This window comes from Hemitrygon akajei, chromosome 10 (genome assembly GCF_048418815.1).
Source record: "Hemitrygon akajei chromosome 10, sHemAka1.3, whole genome shotgun sequence".
In the NCBI taxonomy this organism is placed as follows: domain Eukaryota; kingdom Metazoa; phylum Chordata; class Chondrichthyes; order Myliobatiformes; family Dasyatidae; genus Hemitrygon; species Hemitrygon akajei.
In genome coordinates, this window is record NC_133133.1 from 122005049 (window position 1) to 122032959 (window position 27911).

A 27911-nucleotide genomic window follows, 5' to 3' on the forward strand; every position below is an offset into this window, starting at 1 on the left:
TTTAAAGACAATGTGGAAATTCGAGCTCTCCTGAGTTGAAAGGGAATGTGGGAATTCGAGCTCTGGTGAGTTGAAAGGGAATGTGGGAATTCGAGCTCTGGTGAGTTTAAAGGGAATGTGGGAATTCGAGCTCTGGTGAGTTGAAAGGGAATGTGGGAATTCGAGCTCTGGTGAGTTTAAAGGGAATGTGGGAATTCGAGCTCTGGTGAGTTGAAAGGGAATGTGGGAATTCGAGCTCTGGTGAGTTTAAAGGGAATATGAGAAATGGCGCCCCAGTGAGTTTAAAGCAGGGGGGTCCCAACCTGGGGTCCATGGCATAAAAAAAAGCTTGGGAACGCCAGGTTTAAAGGGAATGCGAGCCAGTTGTGGAACCTTCAGGAGGATTTCTGAAAAACCGGATAAGGGATTATTGGCGTTTTACTGTAATGGAATGGCATTTCCTACCTTTCCATCTGTGGGAAGGATTCTAGAATCTATTGAATTTAGGAATTTGACAGCCAGTGCATCCACTATCTTCAAAAGCAGCAGCTCTTTCAAAAGAACACACACAGACACAAAAATGCTGGAGGAGCTCAGCAGGCCAGGCAGCATCTATGGAAAAGAGTACAGTAGAGCTTTCGGGCCGCGACGCTTCCTCGGGACTCTTTCAAAAGGTCACTGAAGATATATCACCTTTCCAGACCTAGTTCCCTCAACACAAACGTTAAAAAAAAGCATGTGCATAGATTTAAAGTAACGGATAAAATAACTTAGATGAGATTTTTCACCCGGGCTGGGGTGAGGTGGGGGGTGGCTTGGAACTCATTGACTGGAAGGGCGTTGGAGGCAGAAACGTACATACTTTGGTTTTCGCTTCGGCAGGATTATAGGACCCAGTGTAGTTTAAAGCAGGGTTTAAGATCAGAACAGGAGTGTTTTTTTTTTAACCTGGGGCGTGACCGCTTCCATTTAGTAAAGAAATCAACTTCCTTTTCGATCTGTCATTTTTAAAGTGAGAAGTGACTGACTGCGGGTTAGTTTTCTTCTGGCGATCCATGCTTTTCGTCTTCTGATTTGGTCGAATTCCTACTTCTTGTCTTGAAGATTTTTATTTCCGGAGTACCGTGCGGGTTGGTATCAACCCGGCAAGTAAAATTAGTCAATGGAAAGGCGGCGCCAGCGCCCTACCCATTCACTATCGGTTATTGGAAGAGAAAATTTGCTGTTAAATACTGATCATCTTAACTTCTGAAAGTAAGAAGGGGAAGAGCATTACCACACCGCAGCAGAATTTCTGACACATCTTTTTTGTGTAAAATTGTTGAACTTCCTGTTGCAAATTTCCCGTACTTCGAACTTCTTTGATATGGACCTGCGAGGATTCAGCAAGATTTCACTTAACGCACTCTTTTACTTCGCTGCGTTTAGAGTGGGAGCAGCTGTTAATATTGACAATGAGGATTTCATCAAGGAATGCGTCAGTACCCACAACCTGTATCGCTCTCAAGTTGACCCTCCCGCCAGCGACATGCTGTACATGGTAAGGGGAAATATTTTACTCAAGTTTTATAGCATTGCAACATCCTAGCACATTTTCAAGAGACGAAGTGATTATTCAAAGTAAAACTACATTCTGCCGTTTACAGTAAACTGAAATTGTGGTGTTTTTAATGCTCTTAAGTTACTTAGATTGAGGGATTCTAGGTATTCTCTTGGTAAAATTATTCACTCTAACGTTTTAAAGCAGTGTATCATATTAAGAAACAAAAAAAGCAGGAAATATAAAATTACAACTGAAAAAACAAAAACTCGCAGCAGTCAAGATAGCACCTATGGGGGGGGGGGAGGGGGAACACCGCAAGGCTAGGGTGAAAGAGAGAAAAACAAATTAGAGAAGGGGCGGGGAGGAATAGGTAGGACACTTGTGACTAATTATCTTTATAAGACCATAAGACATAGGTGCAGAATTAGGCCATTCAGCCCATCGAATCGGCTCCGCCATCTATCATGGCTGATCCCGGATCCCACTCGACCCCATACACCTGCCTTCTCGCCATATCCTTTGATGCCCTGATCGATCAGGAAACGGTCCATTTCCGCCTTAAATATACGCACGGACTTCTATTGCAGTCTGTGGTAGAACATTCCACAGATTTACTACTCTCTGGCTTAAAAAAAAACCTCGTTACCTCTGTTCTAAAGGGTCGCCCCTAAATTTTGCGGCTGTGCCCTCTAGTTCTGGGTACCCCCACAACAGGAAACATCCTCTCCAAATCTATCCTATCCATTCCTCTCAACATTTTCAATGAGGTTTCAATGAGATCCCCCTGCATCCTTCTAAATTGCAGGGAGTACAGGCCCAAAGCTGCCAAACGCTCCTCATACGTTAACCCCTTCATTCCTGGAATAATCCTTGTGAACCTGGTCTGGACGCTCTCCAATGACAACACATCCTTTCTGAGATATGGTCACAAAAATGTTGACAATACTCCAAGTGCAGCCGGACTAGTGTCTTATAAACGGCTCAGCATTATCTCCTTGCTTTTATATTCTATTCCTGTAGAAACGTGTCAACATTGCACTTGCCTTTACCAAAGACTCCACCTGTAAATTAACCTTCTGGGGATCTTGCATGAGGACTTCTAAGTCCCTTTACACCTCCAATGTTTGAACCTTCTCCCCATTTAGATAGTAGTCTGCACTATTGTTCCTTTTACCAAAATGCATTATCATACATTTCCCAACACTGTATTCCATGTGCCACTTTTTTGCCCATTCTTCCAATTTGTCCTGCTGCAATCACGTTGCTTCCTCAGCACTACCTACCCCTCCACCTATCTTTGTATCATCTGCAAACATTGCTGCAAAGCCATCAATTCCACCATCTAAATCGTTGATAAACAGTATGAAAAGCAGTGGGCCCAATACTGACCCCTGAGGAACACCACTAGTCACTGATAGCCGACCAGAAAAGACCTCTTTTATTCCCACTCGCTACCTGCTGCCTGTCAGCTATTCCACTATCCATGCTGGTATCTTTCCTGTAACACCATGGGAGTTTAGAACAATACAGCACAGTACAGGCCCTTCAGCCCACAATGTTATTTTATCTTGTTAAGCAACCTCAAGTGTGGCACCTTATGAAATGCCTATTGAAAATTCAAGTAAATGACATCCATTGCCTCTCCTTTGGCCACTCTGCTTGTTACTTTCTCGAAGAACTCCAACAAATTTATCAAGCAAGATTTCCCTTGATAGAAACCATGCTTTGACTTATTTTATCATTAGTCTCCAAGTACCTCGAAACTCCATCCTTAATAACAGGCTCCAACACTTTCCAAACCACTGAGGTTAGGCTAATTGGCCTATAATTTCCTTTCTTTTACCTTCTTCCCTTATAGAGTGGAGTGACATTTGCAATCTTCCAGGACCATGCCAGAATCAAGTGATTCTTGAAAGATCATGACCAATGCATCCATTATCTCTTCAGCAGCCTCTCTCAGGACTCTGGGATGTAGTCCATCCGGCCCAGGTGACTTGACCACCTTAAGACTTTGAGTTTGCCTTGCACTTTTTCCTTAATAATAGCAATGGCACTCACTCCTGCTCCCTGACACTCATGGACCTCTGGCATACTGCTAGTGTCTTCCACAGTGAAGGCAGATGCAAAGTACCCATTAAGTTCACCTGCCATTTCTTTGTCCCCCATTACTTCCTCACCAGCATCATTTTCCAGTTGTCCAAAATCAACTCTCACCTCTTTTTTACCCTTTATATACTGAAAGAGCTTTTGGCATCCTGCTTTATATTATTGGCTAGTCTGCCCTCATATTTTATCTTTTCCCTTCTTATAGCTTTTTTAGTTGCCTTTTGTTGGATTTCAAAAGCTTCCCAATCATCCAACTTCCCATTCACTTTTGCTACCCTATATACCCTTTCCTTGACTTTTGTGCAGTCCTTAACTTCTCCTGTAAGCCATGACTGCCTAGCCCTGCTGTTTGAGAACTTCAGCTACTTCAGCCATCTCTGCTCTGCTGTCATTCCCATCAGCATCACCATCCAATCCACCTGGGCAAGCTCCTTTCTCATGCCTCTGTAATTCCCTTTATTCCATTGTGATACTGATACATGTGAGTTATACTTCTCCCTCTCAAATTGCAGTATGAATTTAATCACATTATGATCACTACCTCGTAAAGGTTCCTTTATGTTACGCTCCGTAATAAGATTTGGGTTATTACACAACACCCAATCTAAGATAGCCTTTCACTGAGTATATTTTTGAGTAACTTGGGGGATATTATACAAATACAAAATAAATTAAAATAAGTGGTTTAAATTATAAATACAAGAGTTTCTACAAATGCTGGAAATCCAGAATAACACACAAAATGCTGGAGATTCTCAGCAGGTCAGGCAGCATGTATAGAAATCAGTAATGATTCAATGTTACTGACTTAAACCGTTTAATGGCAAATGGTTTAAATCAGTGTATGAGTTGTAGGCAAATATCAAAAAGTTGGCAGCACTGGGTTTGCTAACAAGAAGCAGAGGGTGTGCCATGGTTACAGCTCAGGGCGCTGAAGTTTGGAGTTCAGTTCTTCTCCCTGTCAATGTGTGGGTTTCCTCCGGGTGCTCTGGTTTCCACCCACAGTCCAAAGACCTACCGTTAGTAGGCTAATTGGACATTGTGTATAGTGATTAAACTGGGTTGTTGGGCAGCACTGCTCATGGGGCTGGAAGGGCCCTGTCCAGTGTTGTATCTCTAAATAAATAAATAAAAGCCCCTTAATGAAAGAGCTTTAATTAAATAGACTCACGGATAATAGAACAATGGAGGGCTATATAGGAGGAAAGATCAGATTCATCTTAGAACAGAAGTTCGGCACTACATCATGGTCACTGTTTCTCTAAATAAATTAATAATACAGGTGATGCCAGAAATCTGAAAGTAAGATGGAAAATGCTGGTGTTAGTGGTTACCTGAACTCATGGAATTCAAGTGTTGACTTTAGAAGCTGCAGTGTGTCTTGTTATTTCTTGAACTTGCATTGAGTGTTGTTGGAGCAAGAGTTCCCAGAGCAGAGAATACAGAGTAAAAGAGGGATGGGTGACAGAAAATCCAAAATCATGCTTAACAATTGAACAGAGGAAATCTGCAAAGCAGTCACCTATACTGCTCTCAGGTTTGAGGAACAGCTTCTCATCTTTCAACTGGGCACCTTAACGCTGTTTCCCATTCAACAATGTCAGGTAACGTGTATTTTTGATTTTATTGTTAATTGTTATGATGCAGTGGAAGGCCTTTTGCCATGTTGTGTCTGCTGGCTCAAGAGGATGGTATGATTGTGGAACAAACTGCCCGCAGAAATAGTGGATGCAGGTTTGATTTCAACATTTAAATGACACTTGGATTAGTATATAGATGTGAGAGTGGAGAACTATGGTTCAAGAGCAGATCAATGGGACTAGGTAGAATAAGTTTGGCATAGACTGGATGGGCTGAAGGGCCTGTTTCTGTGCTGGAATGGTCTATGATTCCATTGGTTACATTGCCCCTCTCTGTATTCCCTGTACTCTTCACATTCTCTCAACCCCTCCAACTTTCCATTTAATTATTTATACCAATTGCCACACTCAAGGGTAATTTCAAACCAATTAACCTGACACCAGGCCTTTGAGATAGGGCAGGGAGCCCATGCGGTCAGAGGGAATGGGCAAGCTCCACACATCAGCAACTGAGGTGAATAGGATTATAAATCCGTAAGATCAAAAAGACATAGAAGCAGAATTAGACCATTCAGCCCATCATTCCATCATGGCTAATTTATTATCCCTCTCAACCCCATTCTCCAGACTTCTCCCTGAAACCTTTGACACCCTTACTAATCAAGAATTTATCAACCTCTGCTTTAAATATGCCCAATAACTTGGCCTCTACAGCTGCCCATGGCAATGAATTCTAGGTTCACCACCTTCTGGCTAAAGAAATTTCTCCTCATCTCTGTTCGAAAGGGAAGTCCCCCTTCTGAGACTGCTATCTGGTCCTAGACTCCCTGACCATAGGAAAATCCTCTCCACATCCATTCCATCTAGGCCTTTCAATATTCAATAGGTTTCAATGAGTACCCTTCCCTTCATTCTTCTAATTTAAGATATATTATGAATATCCAAACTGTAGGTCGCTGAGACTGTGCAGTAGCAGTGCCCTGGTTTTTCATAATTCCTGCTGCCTCTGCAAAAGTTGTAATCTGAGAATTTGTTCTTCCCTATGCAGACATCCCACCCTGCAAAAACTCATTTCAGGCAGGTGGCACCCCACCCCCTGCAACCCCATACTCCCCCCCCCCCCCCAGTCGACTTTAAAGGGTGTATCTAATACTTTGTTTAGTGATTTTGTCTAATCTGTGAACCCAGTTGGGTATATGCAGAAAATGTGACATTAAAATATGTACTTATATTATCATGGAGTCATTTTTTAAAATTCTATTACAACTTTAAACAAGTCTACAGGGAGTTTGGCCTCATCACGTAGGACATCAATGGAGTAGCTCCTTAGCAGCTAGTTTAAATAACGTTAGCTATGCTAATAGACAAATGAACCTGTTAAACTCACCTCAACATGCATTTTACATTTTAACCCACCATGGGCAATAGAAAAGTCACTGTTGCAAACAGTGCAGCGAGCAACACTGTCATTATTTTTGACCCTTATTAGGCAGGGGTACACTTTAGTGTAGTCTGGGGTGAAGTATGTTTTATATTTTCTTTTCTTTTGGAACACTCTGCCATGGCGCAGCAGGACACTAAACTGAATGGATGGACAACGAAAGAGAGAGCGAGAGAGAGGTCGACTGTAACGCCCGCCCACAGAGAAAACTGATAGGTCTACTTAGCACAAAGAGAGAACAATCAGGGTGCTCCCCTCCCTCTCCCAAAAAATCGATTTCCAGGATTTTGTATATAATTTGCGGGCGCCAGGGAGCAGCTATCAATATGCGGGAGACTTGCAGGAGAGGTGTGATGTCTGCCTATACTACAGCTTTTGACAGCAGAAGAAAAATTTCAATGCTTTTGCACAACACATGGGTGGCTTCAGTCATATGATGTTGATAAACGGAACATGGATCTTGGGCAACAGGCCATGGCTTGCAAATGAGTAATTTGGAAGTGAGTGTCAATAGCACTAATTCTGTATTCCAGACTTTAGAGTTTAATTACATATTGACTCATAGATCATGAACCTTGATTAGCAAGAACACTAAAGTTACAGACTTTCAATGCATAGAGTCATAGAACTTAACAGCACAGGTTTAAGGTGCTGGGGAGTAGGTACAGAGGAGATGTCGGGTAGGTTTTTTACTCAGAGAGTGGTGAGTGTGTGGAATGGGCTGCTGGCAATGGTCGTGGAGACGAATACGATAGGGTCTTTTAAGAGACTTCTGGATAGGTACATGGAGCTTAGAAAAATAGAGGGCTATGGGTAACCCTAGGTAATTTCTATGGTGAGGACATGTTTGGCACAGCTTTGTGGGCCTAAGGGCCTGTATTGTGCTGTAGCATTCTATGTTCCTAAACAGGCCTTCACTCCATCTAGTCCATGCCAACATATTATTCTGCCTACACCCATTGACCTGCACCTGAACCATACCCCTCCCATTCATATACTTATCCAAATTTCTCCTAGTGGTTAGCGCGACTCTGTTGTACAGTAGCTTGGGGCATTCCAGAGTTTGGAGTTCAATTCTGGCACTTTCTGTAAGGAGTTTCTGTGTTCGCCCTGTGACAGTGTGGATTTCCTGTGGATGCTCCAGTTTCCTCCCACAGTTCAAAGATGTACCAGTTAGTAGGTTAATTGGTCATTGTAAATTGTCCTGTGATTAGGTGATGGTTAAATAGGTTGGCTGCAGCCCTAAGCACCAATGGCATAATGGGTGGTCAGTATGTCTCTCAGTAGGTGGGCTGCTGGGTGGTGAGCTGCTTGGGACTGGTCCACCTTGTATCGCTAAATAAATAAATTCTGAAATGAAACCCACATTCACCTCTTCCACTGGCAGCCTGTTCCGCACTTGCACACTCTATGAGTGAAGTCGTTCCCCCTCATGTTCCCCTAAACATTTCACCTTTCACTGTTAACCCATGACCTGTAGTTCCAGTCTTGCCCATCCTCAGTGGAGAAAGCCTGGTTGATTTACCCTACCTATATCCCTCATAATTTGGTATACTTCTAAATCTCCCCTCATTCCTCCACAGTCCAGAGAATAAAGTCCTAACATGTTCCACCTTTCCCTGTAACATAGGTCCTCAGGTCCAGGCAACACCCTTGTAAATTTTTTAGGCACTCTTTCAATCTTTCTGCTATCTTTCCCATACCAGGTGACTAGCATGGCATACAATAGTCCTAATTCAGCCTCACCAACATCTTATACAACTTTAATGCATCATCTCAACTCCTGTACTCATACTTTGATTTACGAAGACCAATGTGTCAAAAGTGTTCTTTACAACCCTATCTACCTTTTGAAGCCACTCTCAAGGAATTATGGATTCACAGATCTGTCTGTCTACCACACTTCTGAAAATGTGGATGGGTGAGTTAGTAGGTCTGTAGATGATACAAAATTGGATAGTGCCAATGACTGGCAAAGAATACAGTGGGATATAGATCAATTATAGATATGGCAGATGGAGTTTAGCCTGACGAAATGTGAAGTGTTTGCAAGCCAGTGGTGTAGTGGCAGCTGCACTGAACTTTGCATCTTCACTGCAACTCAAGTGGTCCTGGGTTTGAATCTAGCTGGCTTCTCACATGCTCTCCATACGTGCTGGGTTGTCCGTTGTGCTGCAAGGAACAACAGCAAATGCCAAGTGTTGCAGCTTGATAAGTCAGATGTAAAGAGACAGTACACTTTAAGGGCAAGTTTCTTAGAGCGTTAATGAGCAAAGGGATCTTGAGGGTCCATGTTCATAGCTCCCTGAGAGTGGTTGCACAGGTTGAAAAGGTGGTTAAGAAGGCATATGGTATGCTTGCCTTTATGAGTCAAAGTATTGAGTTCAATAGTCAGTAAGTTATGTTGCAGCTTTATAAAACTAGTCAGGCTGCATCTGGTGTATTGCATAGTTTTGGTCACCACGTTATAGGAATGATGTTGAGGATGCAGAAGGGATTTACCAGGATGTTGTCTGGATTAGAGGGCATATGCTATAATGAGAGGTTGCATAAAATTTGGTTGTCTTTTCTAGATCAGCAGAGGCTAAGAGGAGATCTGATAGAGGTTTATAAGATTATGAGAGGCATAGACAGAGTAGACAGAGAGTGCCTCTTTTCTGGAGTGGAAATGTCCAATACTAGAGGGTGTGCGTTGAAGGTGAGAGGAGGTAACTTCAAAGGAGATGTGAGTGGCAAATTTTTACAGAGTGGTGGATACTTGTAATGCATTGCCTGGAGTGATGCTAGAGGCAGATGCATTTGAACCTCCAAGGGACCTTTAGATAAGCACATGAATGTGAGGAAAATGGTAGGATATGCATATTGTGTACGTAGAGGGTATTAGTTGGGTTGGCCATTTGATTAGTAATTTAATTGGATCAGCTTGACATTGTGGGCTGAAGGGCCTTTTCCTGTGCTGTACTGTTCTATGACCCTAAGTCCTACTATGGTTTCTCCTCCCAAAGTGCAACTGCTCACACTTGTCTGCATTAAATTCCATCTGCAAAAGTACAATGCCTATACACTAGTTTTGATTTTTGTCATATTGTTAGTTACCAGCCAGAAATAGATAAATCTTGTTGAACAGTATGTAAGACGAGCTTTTCACTTTATCTGGGTATATGTGACATTAATATTCCAATTCCATGGAGTCTGCTTACCATCGAGTTAGATTAGGTCCACTTTATCTCCACTCACTCATCTTAGATCCATAACTTTTATATCTGTAGCAAGCACAAAACCATTAATAATGCTTATGCAATTTCATTTGACCACCCACACCCACAATACTGTGATGAGTGATGGAGATCAGATCCTTATCTCTGTGTGAAGTGATGATTTCTGACACCAGCCCTAAACACTCAAGCTCTAATTTCAGGCTTCAACAGCTTGGAAAAATGAATAATGTAAAAGGAAAGGAGAGCACAGGAGAGGTTACTAAAGACTCCCAAGTAAAAAAAATTATAAAGTTTAGAAAAAGTTAAGAATTTAACTTCGGACAACATGGTGATCAAATTTGAGAAGGAGGTGGTGAATACAGGATTAAAAGGTTTTATTTTGTTTCAATGTGTACAGTATATGAATCAAGGTAGATATCTTGTAGAGCAGTTAGAAATTGGCAGGTACGGCATTGTGGACATCACAGTCATGGTTGAAAGGAAATCACAGCTGGGACCTAAACATCCGAAGATACACATCTTTATAGAAGACAGGCAGGTGGACAGAGGGAGTGGGTGGCTTGTTGGTTTAAAAAAAACTCAAATCCTTAATAAGAGACATAGGATCAAAAGATTTAGAATCTTTGTGGGTAGTGTTAAGTAACTGCAAGGGTAAAAAGGCTCTGATGGGAATACATACAGGTCTTTGAGTAGCAACCAAGATGTGGAGTACAAAATACAACAGATTAAAAAAGAAGTAATGGACAAGAAAGGCAATGCTATGGTGGTCATGGGAGATTTCAATATGCAGACAGATTGGGAAAAACAGGTTATTACTGAATCTCAAGATAGGGAATTTGTAGAATGCTGACGAGGTGTTTTTTTTTAGAGCAGCTTGTGGTTGAGCCCACTGGGGAACAGGCAATTCTGGACTTGATGTTGTGCAGTGAACGTGATTTGATTAGGGAGCTTAAGGTAAAATAACCTTCAGAAGGCAATGATATTCATGCTGCAGTTTGAGAGTGAGTAGCTAAAATTCAAAGTTCATAGTAAATTTATTATCAAAGTACATACGTCATCATACATTACCTTGAGATTAATTTTCTTGCAGACATTCACAGTAGAATAAAGAAAATACAATATAATCAAGGGAAAACTACACACAAAGACAGACAACCAATGTGCAAAAGAAGACTAAACTGTGGAAATGCAATAATAATAAATAAATAATACTGAAGTCATGAGTTATAGAGTCCATAGGTTGTGGAATTAGTTTGGAGTGTCAGTATTGCAGTTGATTAAGGTTATCTACAAAGGCATGAAAATGGAGCTGGCCAAAGTTGACTGGAAGAGGGCACTAGCAGTAATGATGGTAGAGCAGTAATGGCAGTAGTTTCTAAGCATATGAGAGAAAAGAAAAAAAAACAAATGTAAGCCAGCAAATAATATAAAGGGGGATATCAAAGTGCTTTCAGATATATGAAGTGTAAAAGAGAGGCCAGAATGGACATTGACCACTGGATAAGTAGAAATCAGGAACAAAGAAATGGCTGACACACTGAAAAGGTATTTTGCGTTAGTCTTCACTGTGAAATACATCAGGAACATGCCAGACATTTGAGAGAGTCATGGGGGAGGGGGGCAGAAGTGAGTATAGTCGCCATTACTAAGGAGAAAGTGCTTGGGAAGCTGAAAGGTCTGAAGGTGGAGAAGTCACCCAGATCGGTCAGATAACACCCCAGGGTTCTGAAGGAGGTAGCTAAAGAGATTGCAAAGGCATCAGTATTGATATTCCAAGAATCAGGAATAGTTCCAGAAGACTGAAAAATCATTGTTGTCACTCTGCTCTTTAAAAAGGGAAGAACGCAAAGGTCAGGAAATTACAGGCCAGTTAACCAATAATTGATGAGCTTTTATAGAGTCCATCATTAAGTTTGAGGATTCAGGGTATTTGGAAGGACATGATGAATAAGGACATGATTTCCTTCAGGGGAAATCTTGCTTGATAAATTGTTGGAGTTCTTTGAGGAAGTTAGAGGTAGGAGAAATGAAGGAGAGTTAGTGGATGTTGTTTACATGGATTTTCATAAGAATTTTCAGAGGTGTCACTCATGATGTTGCCAAATAAGATACAAGTACATGGTATTAAAGGAAAGATACTAGTTTGGATAAAAGCTTGATGAACTGGCAAAGGACAAAGTGTGAGGATAAAGGGGGGCCTTTTCTCGTTGGCTGCTGGTGACTGGAGATGTTCCCCAGAGGTCAGTGTTGGGTCTGCTACTTCACATGTTTATACATTAATGATCTGGATGATGGAATTCAGGGATGTATGACAACATTTGCAGAAGATACAAAGATAAATGTAAGGGTAGAAAGTGGAATGGGCAAAGAGTTGACAAATGGAATACAGCATAAAAAAGTATATGGTCAAACATTTTGGCAGAAGGAATAAAAATCACAGACTATTTTCTAAATGGGAGAGAATTCAGGAATTACAGGTGCAATGAAACTTGGGAGTGAGTCTTACTGCAGGATTCGTAAAGATTACTTGTAGGTTGAGTCAATAGTAAGGAAGGCAAATACACAGTTATTGATTTTATTTCTTACATATCTCACATACATGCAATCATAGTAATTTATAATAATTTATAATAAGTAGAACAGACAATGTAACATAGAAATGCACTCAAATCAGTGTGAGTTAATCAGTCTGATGGAAGAAGCTGTCCTGGAGCCTGTTGGTCCTGGTTTTAATGCTGCGGTACTGTTTCCCAGATGGTAGTAGCTGGAATAGATTGTGGTTGGGGTGACTCAGGTCCCCAATGATCCTTTGGGCCCTTTTTACACATCTGCCTTTGTAAATTTCCTGAATTATGGGAAGTTCACAGCTACAGATGCGTTGGACTGTCCACGCCACTCTCTGCAGAATTCTGCGGTTGAGGGAGGCACAGTTCCCATACTACGCAGTGATGCAGCCTGTCAGAATGCTCTCAGTTGTGCCCCTGTAGAAACTTCCTCAACTGGTATGTCCAGACCACGTAAGGTCCTCGGTGATGTGGATGCTGAGGAACTTAAAGCTGTTTACCCTCTCAACCCAGGTCCATTGATGTCGATAGGGGTTAGTCCGTCTTCATTCCTCCTGTAATCCACATTCAGCACCTTTGTTTTTGGGGTTGTTTTCTTGACACCACTGTGCAGAGAGTTGACTCCTTCCTTGTAGGCCACTTCATTATTGTTAGTATTCATTCTGAGAAGAATGGAATATAAAAGCAAGGATGCAATACTAAGGCTTTATAAGGTATTGGTCAGAACACATTTTAAGTATTGTGAGTAGTTTTGGGCCCCATTTTTAAGGAAGAATGTGCTGATGTTGGGAGGCTGGAAAGCATTAGGAAGAAGTTTATGAGAATGATCCAGGGGACGAAAGGGTTAATATATGAGAAACGCCTGATGTCTCTGGCCCTGTACTCACTGAAGTTCAGAAGGATTGGTGGGGGGAGGAGGGTGGGATGTTAATGTCACTGTAAACTATCAAAGATTGAAGGGCCTGGATAGAGTTAATGTGGAGAGGATGTTCCCATAATGGGAGACTCAAAGAATAGAAGGCACAGGCTTGGTATGAAAGGATAACCCTTTAAATATGGGTAAGCTGCAGTTAAGGTTTCCTCTTTTTTTCTCTCTCTCTCTTACTGTAAGTGTAGTAAATGGCTGTTATGTGTTCTTCATGCTTGATGTTGGAGTCCTGGGAGGTTGCAGCTCCTTGAGGACCATTTTAAGGACCTCGAAAAAAGCAAAGATGGTGTGCAGTCAGACTGTCAGGAAGGGCAGGCAGATGATAGGATATAATTGCAGCCTGCAGGGTGAGTATCAGTGCATTGGGGATGCAGGATCAAAGTGTTAGATCTCAATGCATGAAGTATAAGAAATAAGGTGGCTCATCTTGTAGCCCTTTTACAGATTGTCAGGTGTGGTGTTGTGGCCATCACTGAATCGTGGCTGAAGAATGGTTGTAGTTGGGAGCTGAATGTCCAAAGTTACACGTTGTATCGGAGGAATAGGAAAGTAGGCAGAATGGGTTGTGTGGCTCTGTTGGTAAAGAATAGCATCAAATCTGTAGAAAGATGTGACATGGGATCAGAAGATGTTAAATCCTTGTGGATTGAGTTAAGAAACAACAAAGGTAAAAGGATGTCAGTTATCTACAGGCCTCCCAACAGTAGCTGGGATATGCACCACAGGTTGCAACAGGAAATAGAAAAGGTATGTCAAAAGGTCAATGTAATGAAAGGTATAGGAGATTTCAACATGCAGGTCAATTGGGAAAATCAGGTTGGAAGTGGTTCCCAAGTTTGTTGAATGCCTATGTGATGGCTTTTTAGAGCAGTTTGTTGTTGAGCCTAACAGGGAATCAGCTATACTGGATTAGGTGTTATGTAATGAACCAGAGGTGATCAGGGAGCTTAAGGTAAAAGAACCCTTGGGAGGCAGTGAGCACCATATGATTGAGTTCAACTTGAAATTGGATGGGCAGAAAGTAAAGTCTGACGTTGGAGTATTTCAGTAGAATAAAGGAAATTACAGTGGAATGAGAGAGGAGTTGGCCAAAATAAATTGAAAGGAAATGCTGGCAGGGATGATAGCAGGGCAGGAATGGTGTTGGGTTTTGGGGAAAAATGAAGAAGGAGCAGTATAGATATATTCCAAAAACAGAGAAGCTCCAATGGCAAAATAGTGCAACCATGGCTTACAAGGTATGTGATAGCCAATGTAAAAGCAAAAGAGGACATACAGTATGACAAAGCAAAAAATATTGCGAAGACAGGAGATTGGGAAGCTTTTAAAAACCTACAAAAAGCAATTAAAAGAGCCATTAGGAGGGAAAAGATGAACTATGAAAGCAAGGAAGCAAACAATATCAAGATGGATAGTAAAGCTTTTTCAAATACGTAAAAAAATAGAGAGATGGGTGTGGATATAGGACTGCTGGAAACTAAGGCTGGAAAAGTAACAGAACACCCTAAAGTTAACTTGCAGGTTGAGTCGGTGGTGAGGAAGGTAAATGCAATGTTAGCAATCATTTCAAGAGGTTTAGAATACAAGAGCAGGGATGTGATTCTGAGGCTTTACAAGACACTGGTGAGGCCTCATTTTGAGTATTGTGAACAGTTTTGGGTTCCTCATCTAAGAAAAGATGTGCTGGCATTGGATGGAGTTCAGAGGAGGCTCACAAGTATAATTCCGGGAATGAAAGAGTTATCACACAAGGAACATTTGATTGTTCTGAGTCTGTACTCGCTGGAATTCAGAAGGATGAGGGGAGGATCTCATTGAAACCTTTCAAATGTTGAAAGGCCTAGACAGAGTAGATGTGGAAAGGAGGGTCCATTTAAAACAGATACAGAGAAATTTCTTTATCTAGAGGGTGGTGAATTTGTGGAATTTATTACCACGTGCAGCTGTGGAGGCCAGGTCATTGGGTGTATTTAAGGTGGAGATAGATAAGTTCTTGACTGGCCATGACATCATGGGTTATGAGTAGGCCAGGGAGTGGGGCTGAGGAGGGGAGAAAAGGATCAGCCATGATTGAATGGCGAGCAGACTCGATGGGCCAAGTGCCTCATTCTGCTCCTATGTCTTGTGGTGTAAATCAGAAAAGATTTTTTTTGCCAGAGGGTGGTGAATCTGTGGAATTCATTGCCACAGACACATGTAGAGGCCAAGTCATGGGTATGTTTAAAGCAGAGGTTGATAGGTTATTGATTAGTAAGTGTGCCAAAAGTTATAGGGAGAAGGCATGACAATGGGGCTGAGTGGGAATAATAAATCAGCCATGATCGAATGGCACTGCAGACTTGATCGGTGAATGGGCTAATTCTGCTCCTGTCTTAAGCTCTTGTAAATGCATATGCACGTTCTGAAATTCCCAACTTGGTTACAGGTTAATTGGCTGTCTGTAGCTGGGAAATAGAATTGGGAGAAATTAATAAGAATGTGGGGAGAATAAAAATGGAATAAGGTAGGATTATAAAATAGGTGGTTGATGGCCGTCAGATCAGACCTTAATCTTCCATTTAAAATTTATTTTCAGTGGCCACTTTAATGAGCCCGTGTATCTAATAACACAAATATCTAATCAGCCAATCATGTGGCAACAACTCAATGCAAAATAGCATGCAGACATAGCCAAGAAGTTCAGTTGCTGTCTAGCCTAAACATCAGAAAGGTGCAGAAATGTGATCTCAGCGACTTTGTGGAATGATTTTAGGCATCAGATGGGGTGGTTTGACTACCATAGGCATTACTGATTTCCTGGAATTTCCATGCACAGCAGTCTCTAGAATCTACAGAGAATGGAAGGAATAATGTCTAGTGTGTGACAGTTCTGTGGGAGAAAATGCCTTGTTAATCAGAGAGGTCAGAGGAGAATGGCCAGACTGGAACAGGAATGTGACAATAACCCTAATAACCATATATTTCAACAGTGGTATGCAGAACATCTCTGAATGCACAACATGTTGAACCTTGCAGTGGACAGGCTACTGCAGAAGACCACAGCAGGTTCCACTCCAGTACTTAATAAAGTGGCTACTGAATGCATGTTAAAATGCAATTCTTTATCTCTTGTCAAAATATCGTAACTGTGTATGTTCCTCACTGGGTGTGTAGTCATTTAAACTTCTCTGAGGAATCACCATCTTGATGTGGTGGAGGGACTTGTGAGTTCCAGAGAGCAATGCTGACTGGAGTTTCGCCACTTGGCACTTGGTTCCTGTTAGGGTCACCCGACCAGGAGCTAAGGGTAAAGTCAAGGCAGAAGTTCCAGACAAAGACCAATCCAATCAAAACTTCAACAGCTGAGCTGGTGAAAGATGATGACACATCACAACAGCTGTGAAGGCAGAGGAAGGCTGCAGCAGTGAGGCGTCTCCAATCATCTTGCATCAATGACACTGATGCTGATCTCGATTTGTCAAGGACTGTGTGGTAACTGCCCATGCATCAGCCTCCCCATGTTAACAAATTCATGCACAGGAGTTCTCCATTAAGGGAATTTACAACCCTTTAGAAGAATATCATACTCAATTTGAGTGATCGCGTTACTTATTTAAAACCTTTAAATGACTGGGTTTGATAGATGTCTTGGTTGGCTTGGATGAACGCAGACAAAGGGCTTTTTATGTGTTATATAACTCTATGACCTTCATTATTGATCTCCAATAATGGAGTAATGGAAATGTGGGAAAAAAGTGTTAACATTATTATTTCTTAATGCAAATGCTAACAGTGTGTAATACAGGTATAAAATCAAACTATTGTAATGCCATGGTTAAGATTTCTACTGCTATGCGTTAGGTATTTCATTTCAGCAGTTGTCTGCAAAATCAGTATATCTTGCTGGTAGAATGTTTTGATTTTGGATAAGATAAGAAGCCCTGCTGTTCAACTTAGAAATATGAGTCAGCCAATCAGGATTGTACGGAAAAGTTTCCTGAAGGACAGTAGTCTGATTTGGGGGCTTTTGGCAGGAACTGTGCAGTGGGACAGAAGGGAAGATTCTGTTGGGAGGAGAGTCTGTTGCATGAAATGCTTTGTGCAGATGAATGGCTCAAATGAGGAAGGACCAAAATTCGTGAGAGAGAGCCAGTTTGTTTGAGTTAGACTTTGAGTAAAGTTCAGAATGTGGTGTGTGCGTTCACGTAGACTGTAGGCCCGCTCCAGTCTGAGCTCCAATGGACTTGTGCACATTGGACTAATTGAACTTTAATGGGCCCTTTTCTTTTTCCTATTAACTGTTTGATAAAGCTGAAATCTGTAAATATTCTTTCTTTATATTTATGTGGTGTACAATCTGTTATTTCTGGCAGACCAATTCTGTAAGGGCAGCATTTACACAACATTCACTCAAATTGAGGTTTCTTTAATTAGAACATCACGATATTCCTGTTTGGTTAAACCCCAAATCATATAGATCCTAGAAATATGTTGTTTATGGTAGATGACCTTCTCGCCACTGAGTTACGTGGCTGTTAGCAGAGCTAGCTAACGAGCCGTTTGTATATGAGTCTGGTTACATAATCAAAGCAAAATGTTTCTGAGATCTTGGCTATATGTCTCTAATTTACTTGGCTATTTATTTTTTTACTTCTAGTCATGGGATAGGACTCTCGCTGAAGCAGCTCTTGCATGGAGTAAGAAATGCATATTTGCTCACAACAAGGATCTAAAAACTCATTGGAAACTTCACCCAGTATTCAAGACTCTTGGGGAGAACATTTATGTCCGGACAGGTTCCAGTTTAGATGTTTCCGCTGCTATAAAAAGTTGGCATGATGAAATTCACTATTATGATTATTACTCCAACAGATGCAGAAAAGTGTGTGGTCATTACACCCAGGTAATATATTTTCAACAAATAATTTTGCTGGTCAAATAAGAATCAAGAATGATGCCATTTTTCTCAGTTTTTTTCCAGCAATAAATGATTTATTCATGATATAGTTGTTCTTGACCCATTACATAAATGATATCTGTCTCTTGAACAGCATGTATGCAAATATTAGAATTTCAGCCTGCTCTTAGTGAGCAAGAACAAGCTGAAATAATAATATTCCTCACGCCTCTAGTGAAGAATATATGATTGCTGATGCTGGCATCTGCATAATTATCATAAACAAAAGAAATTCTGCAGATGCTGGAAATCCAAAGAAAAACACAGTAAATGCTGGAGGAACACAGATGATCAGGCAACATCCTTGGAAATGAACAAACAGTCGACATTTTGGCCCAAGACCCTACTTCAGGACTGAAAAGGAAGAGGAAAAAATGCCAGAATAAAAAGGTGGGGAAGGGGAAGGAGGATAGCTAGAAGGTGATAGGTGAAGCCAGGCATGTGGTAAAGGACTGGAGAGGAGGGAATCTGATTGGAGAGGAGAGTGGACCACAGGAGGAAGGGGGAAGGGAAAGAAGAGGGGCACCAAGGGGAGGTGATAGATAGGCAAGAAGAGGTAGGAGGCCAGAGTGAGGAATAGAAGAAGAGGGGAGGTAGGAGGGATTTTTTTTTTTAACCAAAATTATCAATTGTATTGGATGACTGTTGTTTAGACAGGAGCAGGAGGGAGCCAAGCACAGGCTAGGGTTAACATGGACCATAGGAAATGAGCAACTTGTATTCAGTGAGCTTGTTTGTGAATGGTCTTTGTAACTGAAAAATTCCATTCAAGTTGGTGCTGACTTTCTGTACCTTCATAACTTGACTCTAAAATACATGATTTTAAATGCAAAAACGTCAGACCTACTCCACAATTCATTAAGTTTGTGGCTCATCGGTATCTCAGTTCCGATTTCTATTTGGGTATCAAGCATATTACAATCTGGCATGCTTCATTAGAAGTACTTGAGGCAATTCATTTGTGAAAGATTGTGGAATTTATGGGGATCTGAGATGGAAGAAGGGTTCAGAAATGATCAGACTGAAAGGTGGGGCAAAGTTGAAATATCAGATGGTCTATTTCTGCTCCTATTTTCTTTGGCTCCTGAGTGTCATGCTCTTGAGTTCAGTAGATGCATTTCCAGAGGGGCTGGACAAACATTTCATTAACTGGTACTTGTAAGTGATTGGCAGCTGTCAAGTTCAGCTGTGCCAGTTATCAAAGCTTTAATTCTTAGTCAAGTGAGTAGAAGGCTTGCATATTTCAGACATCTTGAAATCAAACAATTATATGACAGCAATGATATAGCCTCCACAGCTGTCTCTGGAAAGGAATTCTACAGATTCACCACCCTCTGGCTAAGAAATTCCTCCTCATCTTCATTCTAAAGAGACATCCTTCTATTCTGAGGCTGTGCCCGCTGCTCCATCATCTCCATGTCCACTCTATCTGGGCTTTTTAATATTTGGTAGGTTTCAATGAGATCACCCCTCATTGATGGGGTGTACTACACCCCAGTGAGTACAGGCCCAGAGCTATCAAACACTCCTCATGTTAACCCCTTCGTTCCCAGAATTATTCTCATAAATCTCCTCTGGACAGTCTAATGCCAGCATATCCTTTTTTAGATAAGGGGCCAAGTAAGAATCAAGAATGATGCCATTTTACTCCAGATGTGGTCTGATCAATCCTAGCTTTGAAATTCTAGTCCTCTTTGAATGACTTCTAACAATGCATTTATCTTCCTTACCACCAACTCAACATGCAAGTTAACCTTCAGGGAATCCTCCAAGTTGCTGTGCACCTCTGATTTCTGAATCTTCTCACCTGTTTAGAAAATAGTCTATACCTTTATTCTGGGAAAGAAAGTAATTTGTGCCACTTTTAACTGGATCAGGGTGAGATTTTTACTATGAACTTTGGAGCTTTGCTTGAGAGTAGAATATCATAAATAATGACTTTTCCCATGTTTTGATTTCAAGCTCGTCTGGGCATCAAGTTACAAAGTTGGCTGTGCAGTTCACACCTGCCCAGGGGGAATTGCTAACTTCAACCATAGGCCTTCAACCATTTTTGTTTGCGATTATGGACCACCGTAAGTCTTTCCTGTATTGGGTTCTTTTTAGAAGGTACAATTAATAAAATATTAATATTTTTGGGTTATTCTTTCCTGCAGTGGAAATTATCCAAGACATCCTTATTTAACAGGAAAAGCATGTACTCAGTGCCCTGACAGTTGGTGTGAAAATAAATTATGCAGTAAGTTTGAATCATGTAGATTCTTTGTCTATTTTGATGTGATCATTCAGATTTTTAAAATCAACAAAAATTAACTCAGTAATTCTAGTATGTGACAAAGTTGATTTAATATTGTTGTGTATTCATTTTCTTTTCATCAGGAAATGCAACACGAGAGATGACAAGTGAGTACATTTTAATATTAAACCTTTAAATTTTTTAGCAGAGGGATAGATTAGCTTTATTTGTCACATGTACATTGAAACCTACAGAGCATCAAATCAAATTAGCGAGGATAGTGCAAGTGTCTCCAGCACCAACATAGCATGCCCATGATTCACTAACCCTAAACCACACGTCTTTGGAATGTGTGAGGAAACCAGAGCACCTAGAGAAAACCCCCACAGTTACAAACTGTAAGATTCTTAAAGACAGTGGCAAGAATTGAATCCTTATTCTACAGCTGTACTGTAAAACATTGCAATAAGATTTATTTCAGTTTAAAGGAATGTGTATTTTTACATCTTTTTTTTTCTTTTAACAGATAATTCAGACTCTGCATGTGACAATTACTGCATCGCTGTTGTAGCAATGAGACCATTGACTCTGATTATTACTGTCGTTGGAGTATATCTGATACAGCAGAAGTACACTAACATATTTGCCTATACATAGTACATGCCAGTTTAAATCATGTCTGCATTTATATCAGACCTGAATACTGGATTTTGTGTGGTTGAAAGTTAGGAAATAAATGACACCTCCATTAAACACGAAACATAGATATAAACTCTCAAAATTTCTGAAGAATCATGATGGAGGTCAAACTTTGTTCTGCACAATAGCTCAAATAGTGATACCATGATAACTTTTCAATTTGTCAGTTGGTTTGTTAACTTCTATAGTGGAAATAACTTCAAATTACCTGCAATATCTAAACAGGAATGCATTAGGAAGCTATTGGATATTTTAGATGAGGACTATCATTGAATATGAAAGGGGAAATTTTGGGAGGTAATTAATTTTTCTGGTTAGCGACTGAAGCTTGAAGTTTGCTTTAACATTTTAAAAATAATTTTTATGGAGATGCATCTTGATCTTTTTGTACTTTGATGTGAATATTTTTGCTCATTACTGTTAACAACATTTCCACATGGAAATGGAGCTTTATATTTTGTTTTCAGCATTAACTGTCCCAGATCAATTATAATGCAGTCCAATAAACCATGAAACTCTTTCACATGTTTCAATTTGCACTTCAAATATTAAATGTTTTATTTCTGTACTTGTTTCAAGATTTGTCAATGCCAAATCAGGAATTTGTCCTCAGGTCTTGGCCTGAAACGTTGACTGTACTTTTTTCCATAGATGCTGCTTGGCCTGCAGAGTTCTTCTAGCATTTTGTGTCTGTTGGTTGGATTTCCAGCATTTGCAGATTTTATCTTGTTTGTGTTAGGAATTTGATTATGGTCCACATTCACTGGATTAATGGACAGAACTGAATTTGTGGTGTTCTAAATATACTGAATAGGTTCTGCCTTAAACTCATTCTGCAATAGAAATGTTCAAAATGGGGTTCCATTTAAAAATGTTTTGTAAAACAAGAGATTATTATTTGAATAAGTATAGCATTTTGGTATCAATTTGAATCAATGCATTTAAGGACTTCATAAAGGATCAACTTTATTTGCCATATATATTTACATGTATTAGGAATTTACTGTGAAGTGTTGGTCAGGGCTTGACGTGCAACTAAAAATGTCAATATTCAACAATTATAAAGAATGATGCAAAAAATAAGTTAGAGGTTAAAGGAGAGAAACTATACATACCAGCATATAGTTACAATGTAAAAACCACTTTTTGTAATGCCTTTTAAGTGTCTACAGTGCAGTACAGTGACATGCTAACGTGAATGGTTGGTGAGATTGACAGCCTGGAAAAGAAAGTTTTAAAGTAATGTGGTTTTTGTTTTTAATAGCCCTATAACACTATCCAGAAGAGAACTTTTAGAAAATGCAGTTTACAGGGTGGGTAGTATCAGCTATGATTTTTTTTTTCCCTGCTTGCTGCTTTCTTTCTTTTTGTCCACCTTATTTAAAAAAAAAATTAAATTTACATTTAACATTTAATATTAAAAGTATTAGATTAACATGTCCACAGAAGGCAAGTTGTGATTGTAGATGGGTCATACACTGCCTGGAGGTCAGTGACCAGTGGTGTTCCTCAGGGATCTGTTCTGGGACCCCTCCTCTTTGTGCTTTTCATAAATGACCTGGATGAAGAAGTAGAAAGGCGGGCTAGTAAATTTGCTGATGACAAAAAGGTTGGGATTCTTGTGGATAGTCTGGAGGGTTGTCAGAGGTTACAGTAGGACATCGATAGGATGCAGAACTGGGCTGAGAATTGGCAGATGGACTTATACCCAGATAAGTGTGACGAGGTTCATTTTGGTAGGTCAAATTTGAAGAAAAAATATAATATTAATGTTAAGACTCTTGGCAGTATGGAGGATCTGAGAGATCTTGGGGTCCTTGTCCATAGGACACTCAAAGCTGCTGCGCAGGTTGACAGCGTTTTTAAGAAGGCGTATGGTGTGTTAGCATTCATCAACTGTGGAACTGAGTTCAAGAGTTGTGAGGTAATGTTACAGCTATTTAAGACCTTGGTCAGACCCCACTTGGAGTACTGTGTTCAGTTCTGGTCACCTCACTACAGAAAGAATGTGGATACTATAGAGAGAGTGCAGTGGAGATTTACAAGGATGTTGCCTGGATTGGAGGTTGTACCTTTATGAGAACAGGTTGCGTGAACTTGGCCTTTTCTCCTTGGAGCGACAGAGGATGAGAGGTGACCTGATAGATGAGGGGCATTGATCATGTGGTAGCCAGAGGCTTTTACTCAGGGTTATACATTTTGGAGTTCATTGCTGACCAAATGAGCTAATTATATCCATGGCTACTACTGTAAGTTTATGAGTATTCTGCAACCAGAAATGCTTCCCCATTCCCAAACCAAAATTTCTCCACAATCTGATGTAGATAGTATCTTTTCCAGAGGACTGGCTGTGCACAGCCTCAATACGACTGCAGATTGCATCTAACTTAAACATCTCCCTCCATCACTGGAATCTCTGATACCTACATATAATAAGTTGCCATACTTTCTTCAGGAAAACCTTAAGTTCCTCTACCTGCTAGGATAAGCTGGGCGGGAATTATCCATGGCCTCCTAACTTACCCTCAATGTAATGCCAAAATACTTTGCCACTTTGGGTCATAATTTTGACATAGCAGAATATGTCATAATCAAATTTATTTATCACACATACATTGATGCATTTAGACCATAAGACATAGGAGCAAAATTAGGCAATTTGGCCCATTGAGACTGCTCTGCCATTCCATCATGGCTGATACTTTTTTCCCCTCCTCAGCCCCACACCGTGGTCTTCTTCCTGTAACCTCTGATGCCGTGGCCGATTAAGAACTTATCAATCTCCGTCTTGAATACACCCAACAACCTGGCCTCCATAGCTGTCTAGCATAACAAATTCCACAAATTCACCACCCCCTGGCTAAAGAAATTTCTCCATTTCTCTGTTTTAAATAGATGTCCCTCTATCCTGAGGCTGTGCCCTCTTGTTGTAGACTCACCCACCTTGGAAAACATCCTTTTCACATCTACTCTGGCTAGGCCTTTCAGGATTCAAAAGGTTTCAATGAGATCCCCCCCCATTATCCTTCTAAATTCCAGTGAGTACAGGCCAGAGCCATCAAACATTCCTCATACGATAACCCTTTCTCTTCTGGAATCATCCTCGTGAATCTCCTCTGAACTCTCTCCAATGCCAGCACATCTTTTCTTAGATAAGAAGCCCCAAACTGTTGACAAGGTGAGGCCTCACCAGTGCCTTATAAAGCGAGGAGGTGATAGAAAGGAGTTATAGGCAGGTGGTTACACCAGGATCCACGGGAGACAGACAAGTCAGGAGGGGGAAGGGAAAGAGTCAGGTACTAGAGAGTACCCCTGTGGCTGTACCGCTTGACAATAAGTACTCCTGTTTGAGTACTGTTGGGGGGGGGGGGACGACAGCCTACCTGGGGGAAGAGACAGTGGCCATGCCTCTGGCACAGAGTCTGGCCCTGTGGCACAGAAGGGTAGGGAAAGAAAGTAGTGATAGGGGACTGTAGGGGGTCAGACAAGCAATCCTGTGGATGCAGAAACAAACTCGGAAGGTAGTTTGCCTCCTAGGTGCCAGGGTCCAGGATGTTTCAGATTACGTCTAAGATGTCCTGCAGTGGGAGAGAGAACAGCCAGAGGTCGTGGTACATATTGGTACCAACAACATAGCCAGGAAAAGGGAAGAGGTCCTGAAAAAAGACTGCAGGGAGTTAGGAAGGAAGTTGAGAAGCAGGACCGCAAAGGTAGTAATTTCAGGATTACTGCCTGTGCCACATCACAGTAAGTACAGGAATAGAATGAGGTGGAGGATAAATGTGTGGCTGAGGGATTGGAGCAGGGGGCAGGGATTCAGATTTCTGAATCACTGGGACCTCTTTTGGGGCAGGTGTGACCTGTACAAAAAGGACGGGTTACACTTGAATCCTGGCGGGGAGGTTTGCTAAAGCTACTGGGGAGAGTTTAAACTAGAATTATTGGGGGGTGGGAACCGAACTGAAGAGACTGGGGAAGAGAAGGTTGGCTTACAAATAAAGAAAGCTTTTAGACAGTGCGATAGAGAGGATAGGCAGGAGACAGAGAAGGGACGCGCTCAGACTGAAGGTCTGAGATGTGTCTTTTTTTGTAATTTATTTTTTTTTGGTTCATCATCAAACAAACATTTCCATAAGATGTATTTCAGATTTTGTACATACATCATAATCATATTTGCCACAAATCTTCACAATATTTATCTGAGGTATACACGTAGAAAAGAAAGAACAAGCAAAAGGAGAAAACTATGTACAAATAGGGAGTGATCTTTTTTTTACAACATATCGATTTGTGAGAATAAAATCAGGTCTATGAGGCATTATGTAGTTAAAACACTTTTCCCAGTATGAATCAAATTGTTCCAGCTTATGATTAACAGATGCTGTTATCTTCTCCATTTTGTAAATGTCCATTGTAATTTCCATCCATGCATTTAAAGTTGGGCTCTCCTGTGATAACCATCTCCTGGTAAAAGTCTTTTTACCAGCCAATAGCAGTATATTCATTAAATATTTATCTCTTTGCAACCATTCTTGAGGTATATACCCAAAATATATGGTCTTACTTTCACATTTAAAGATGCTTTGTAGGACACTGTGTATCCCACTCCAATAGTCTTTGATAATGGGGCATTCCCAGAAAATATGATAATGGTTTGCATTTTGATTTCCACAATTTCTCCAGCAAACAGGGAGGTTACTATCATAATGGGATTTCTGAGAGGGTGTAATAAAATGTCTTATCAAGTCTTTCCATCCAAACTCCCTCCATTTCTGTGAACTGGTACACTTCCATTGATACCTCCATATTATTGTCCATTCTTCCTCAGATATAATTATCCTTCCTTCTCCCATTTTGTTTTAATGTATGAAGTCGAATGTGTTTTAAGATTTGACAAGCCGTTATACACGCTTGAAATGATTCTACTGTTATCTGAATTGTATGCTTTTCTAAATGGCTCTATCAAACATGTATTTGCCTTGGTTACATTTTTAACCATCCTATTAACATACTGTCGCATCTATAAACACTGACAAAAGTCTTGTTTTTCTAATAAGTGTTTCTCTTTAAGCATTTCAAAACATCTTTCATTATATCGCAAAGAACTGTTATTCTTTTAGCTGTCCAGTCCTTAAGTCTAGCATCCAGTTTATGCGGCGTAAAATCCAAGTCATATGCACACCATTTAAGAATTGCAATATCTTCCTCTAGTTTATATTATTTTATAATAGTTTTCCATATTTTAAGAGTCCATTTCACCCATGGGTTATCAATAGTTTTATGTACCTTTGTAGGTTGTTATCAGCCAAAATTGCTTGTATGGGGATGGGAAGAATCCCCTCCTCAATGTTTTTCCATTGAGTGTCATATGATGGGTTGCACCAACATATCACAGCTCTCAACTGTGCTGCAAAATAATAATCTCTAAGAGAAGGTAGGCCCCATCCCTCCTTTTCCTTGGCTAATTGCAAAGTTTTGAGACAAACTCTAGGCCTTTTACCTTGCCATATATACCTTGATAACATTTTGTTCAATTCATTGAATTGATTTTGATTAATCTCTATTGGTAGGGTCTGAAAGAGATATAATAGTCTGGGCAGTATATTCACTTTAATAGATTCAATCTTTGAACTGAGACTAAAAAAAGGAATTAGGTTCCATCTTGTTAAATCTTCCTTAATTTATATATATTTTTATAATTGCATTCTGATAATTTTGCCAAATCTTTTGGCATAATAATGCCCAAATATTTGAAAGACTCTGTTTGCCATGCCCAGGGATATCTATTTTGAAGTTCACTTGGTGGGCTGTAGTTATATGAAAGTAATTGGGTTTTATCTATGTTGATCCTGTATCCCGATAATTGACTAAATTGTTCAAAGGATTGCATCAATTTAGGTAAAGAGTATGTTGGTTGCCCTAGATAGATTAAAATGTCATCTGTGTAACAAGCCAATTTATGCTCTGTCCCTTTAATACTAATTCTCCTGATATCTTCATTTTGTCTGATGTATTGAGCTGATGGTTCCAGATATAATGTGAAGAGTAGTGGTGACCATGCACAACCCTGTCTCGTGCCCCTTTCTGGGGTAAGACTATTTGCTAGATATCCATTAATTTTAATCCTAGCAGTAGGATTGTCATATAGTGCCTGTATAGTTTTAATAATTGTGTCATGGAAACCAAATCTATGTAAAACTCTGTAAAGAAAATTCTAATTAGCAGAATTAAATTACTTTTTAGTGTCCATGCTTATCACTATTGCTTCGATTTTATTTTCAAGTTGAGTCACTTTTAATTGTCATTTCGACCATAAACTGCTGGTACAATACACAGTAAAAATGAAACAACATTCCTCCAGGACCATGGTGCTACATGAAACAACACAAAACTACACTAGACTATGTGAGACAGCACAAGGCTACAGTAGACTATGTAAAACAACACAAAAACTACACTACAGACCTACACAGGACTACATAAAGTGTACAAAACAGTGCAGGGCAGTACAATAATAATAAACAAGACAATAGGCACAGTAGAGGACAAATTTCAATATAATAATAAATGATGTAGATGTCAGTCTAGACTCTGAGTATTTGGGAGTCTGATGGCTTGGGGAAAGAAACTAGTCTTGCTGTGAGAGCCCGAATGCTTCGGTACCTTTTGCCAGATGGCAGG

At 40.4% G+C, this 27911-nt stretch overlaps 1 protein-coding gene across 1 annotated transcript; it reads left to right on the forward strand.

Annotated features, from left to right (window-relative positions):
- Nucleotides 1–884: 884 nt before the first annotated feature.
- LOC140734638 (glioma pathogenesis-related protein 1-like) lies at nucleotides 885–27477 on the forward strand. The gene is made up of 6 exons (XM_073058879.1): nucleotides 885–1519; nucleotides 17996–18241; nucleotides 20258–20370; nucleotides 20452–20534; nucleotides 20675–20698; nucleotides 21058–27477. The coding sequence occupies exons 1-6, from the start codon at nucleotides 1346–1348 to the stop codon at nucleotides 21186–21188; spliced, it is 771 nt and encodes a 256-aa protein (XP_072914980.1). The 5' UTR covers nucleotides 885–1345; the 3' UTR covers nucleotides 21189–27477.
- The last annotated feature ends 434 nt before the right edge of the window (nucleotides 27478–27911 follow it).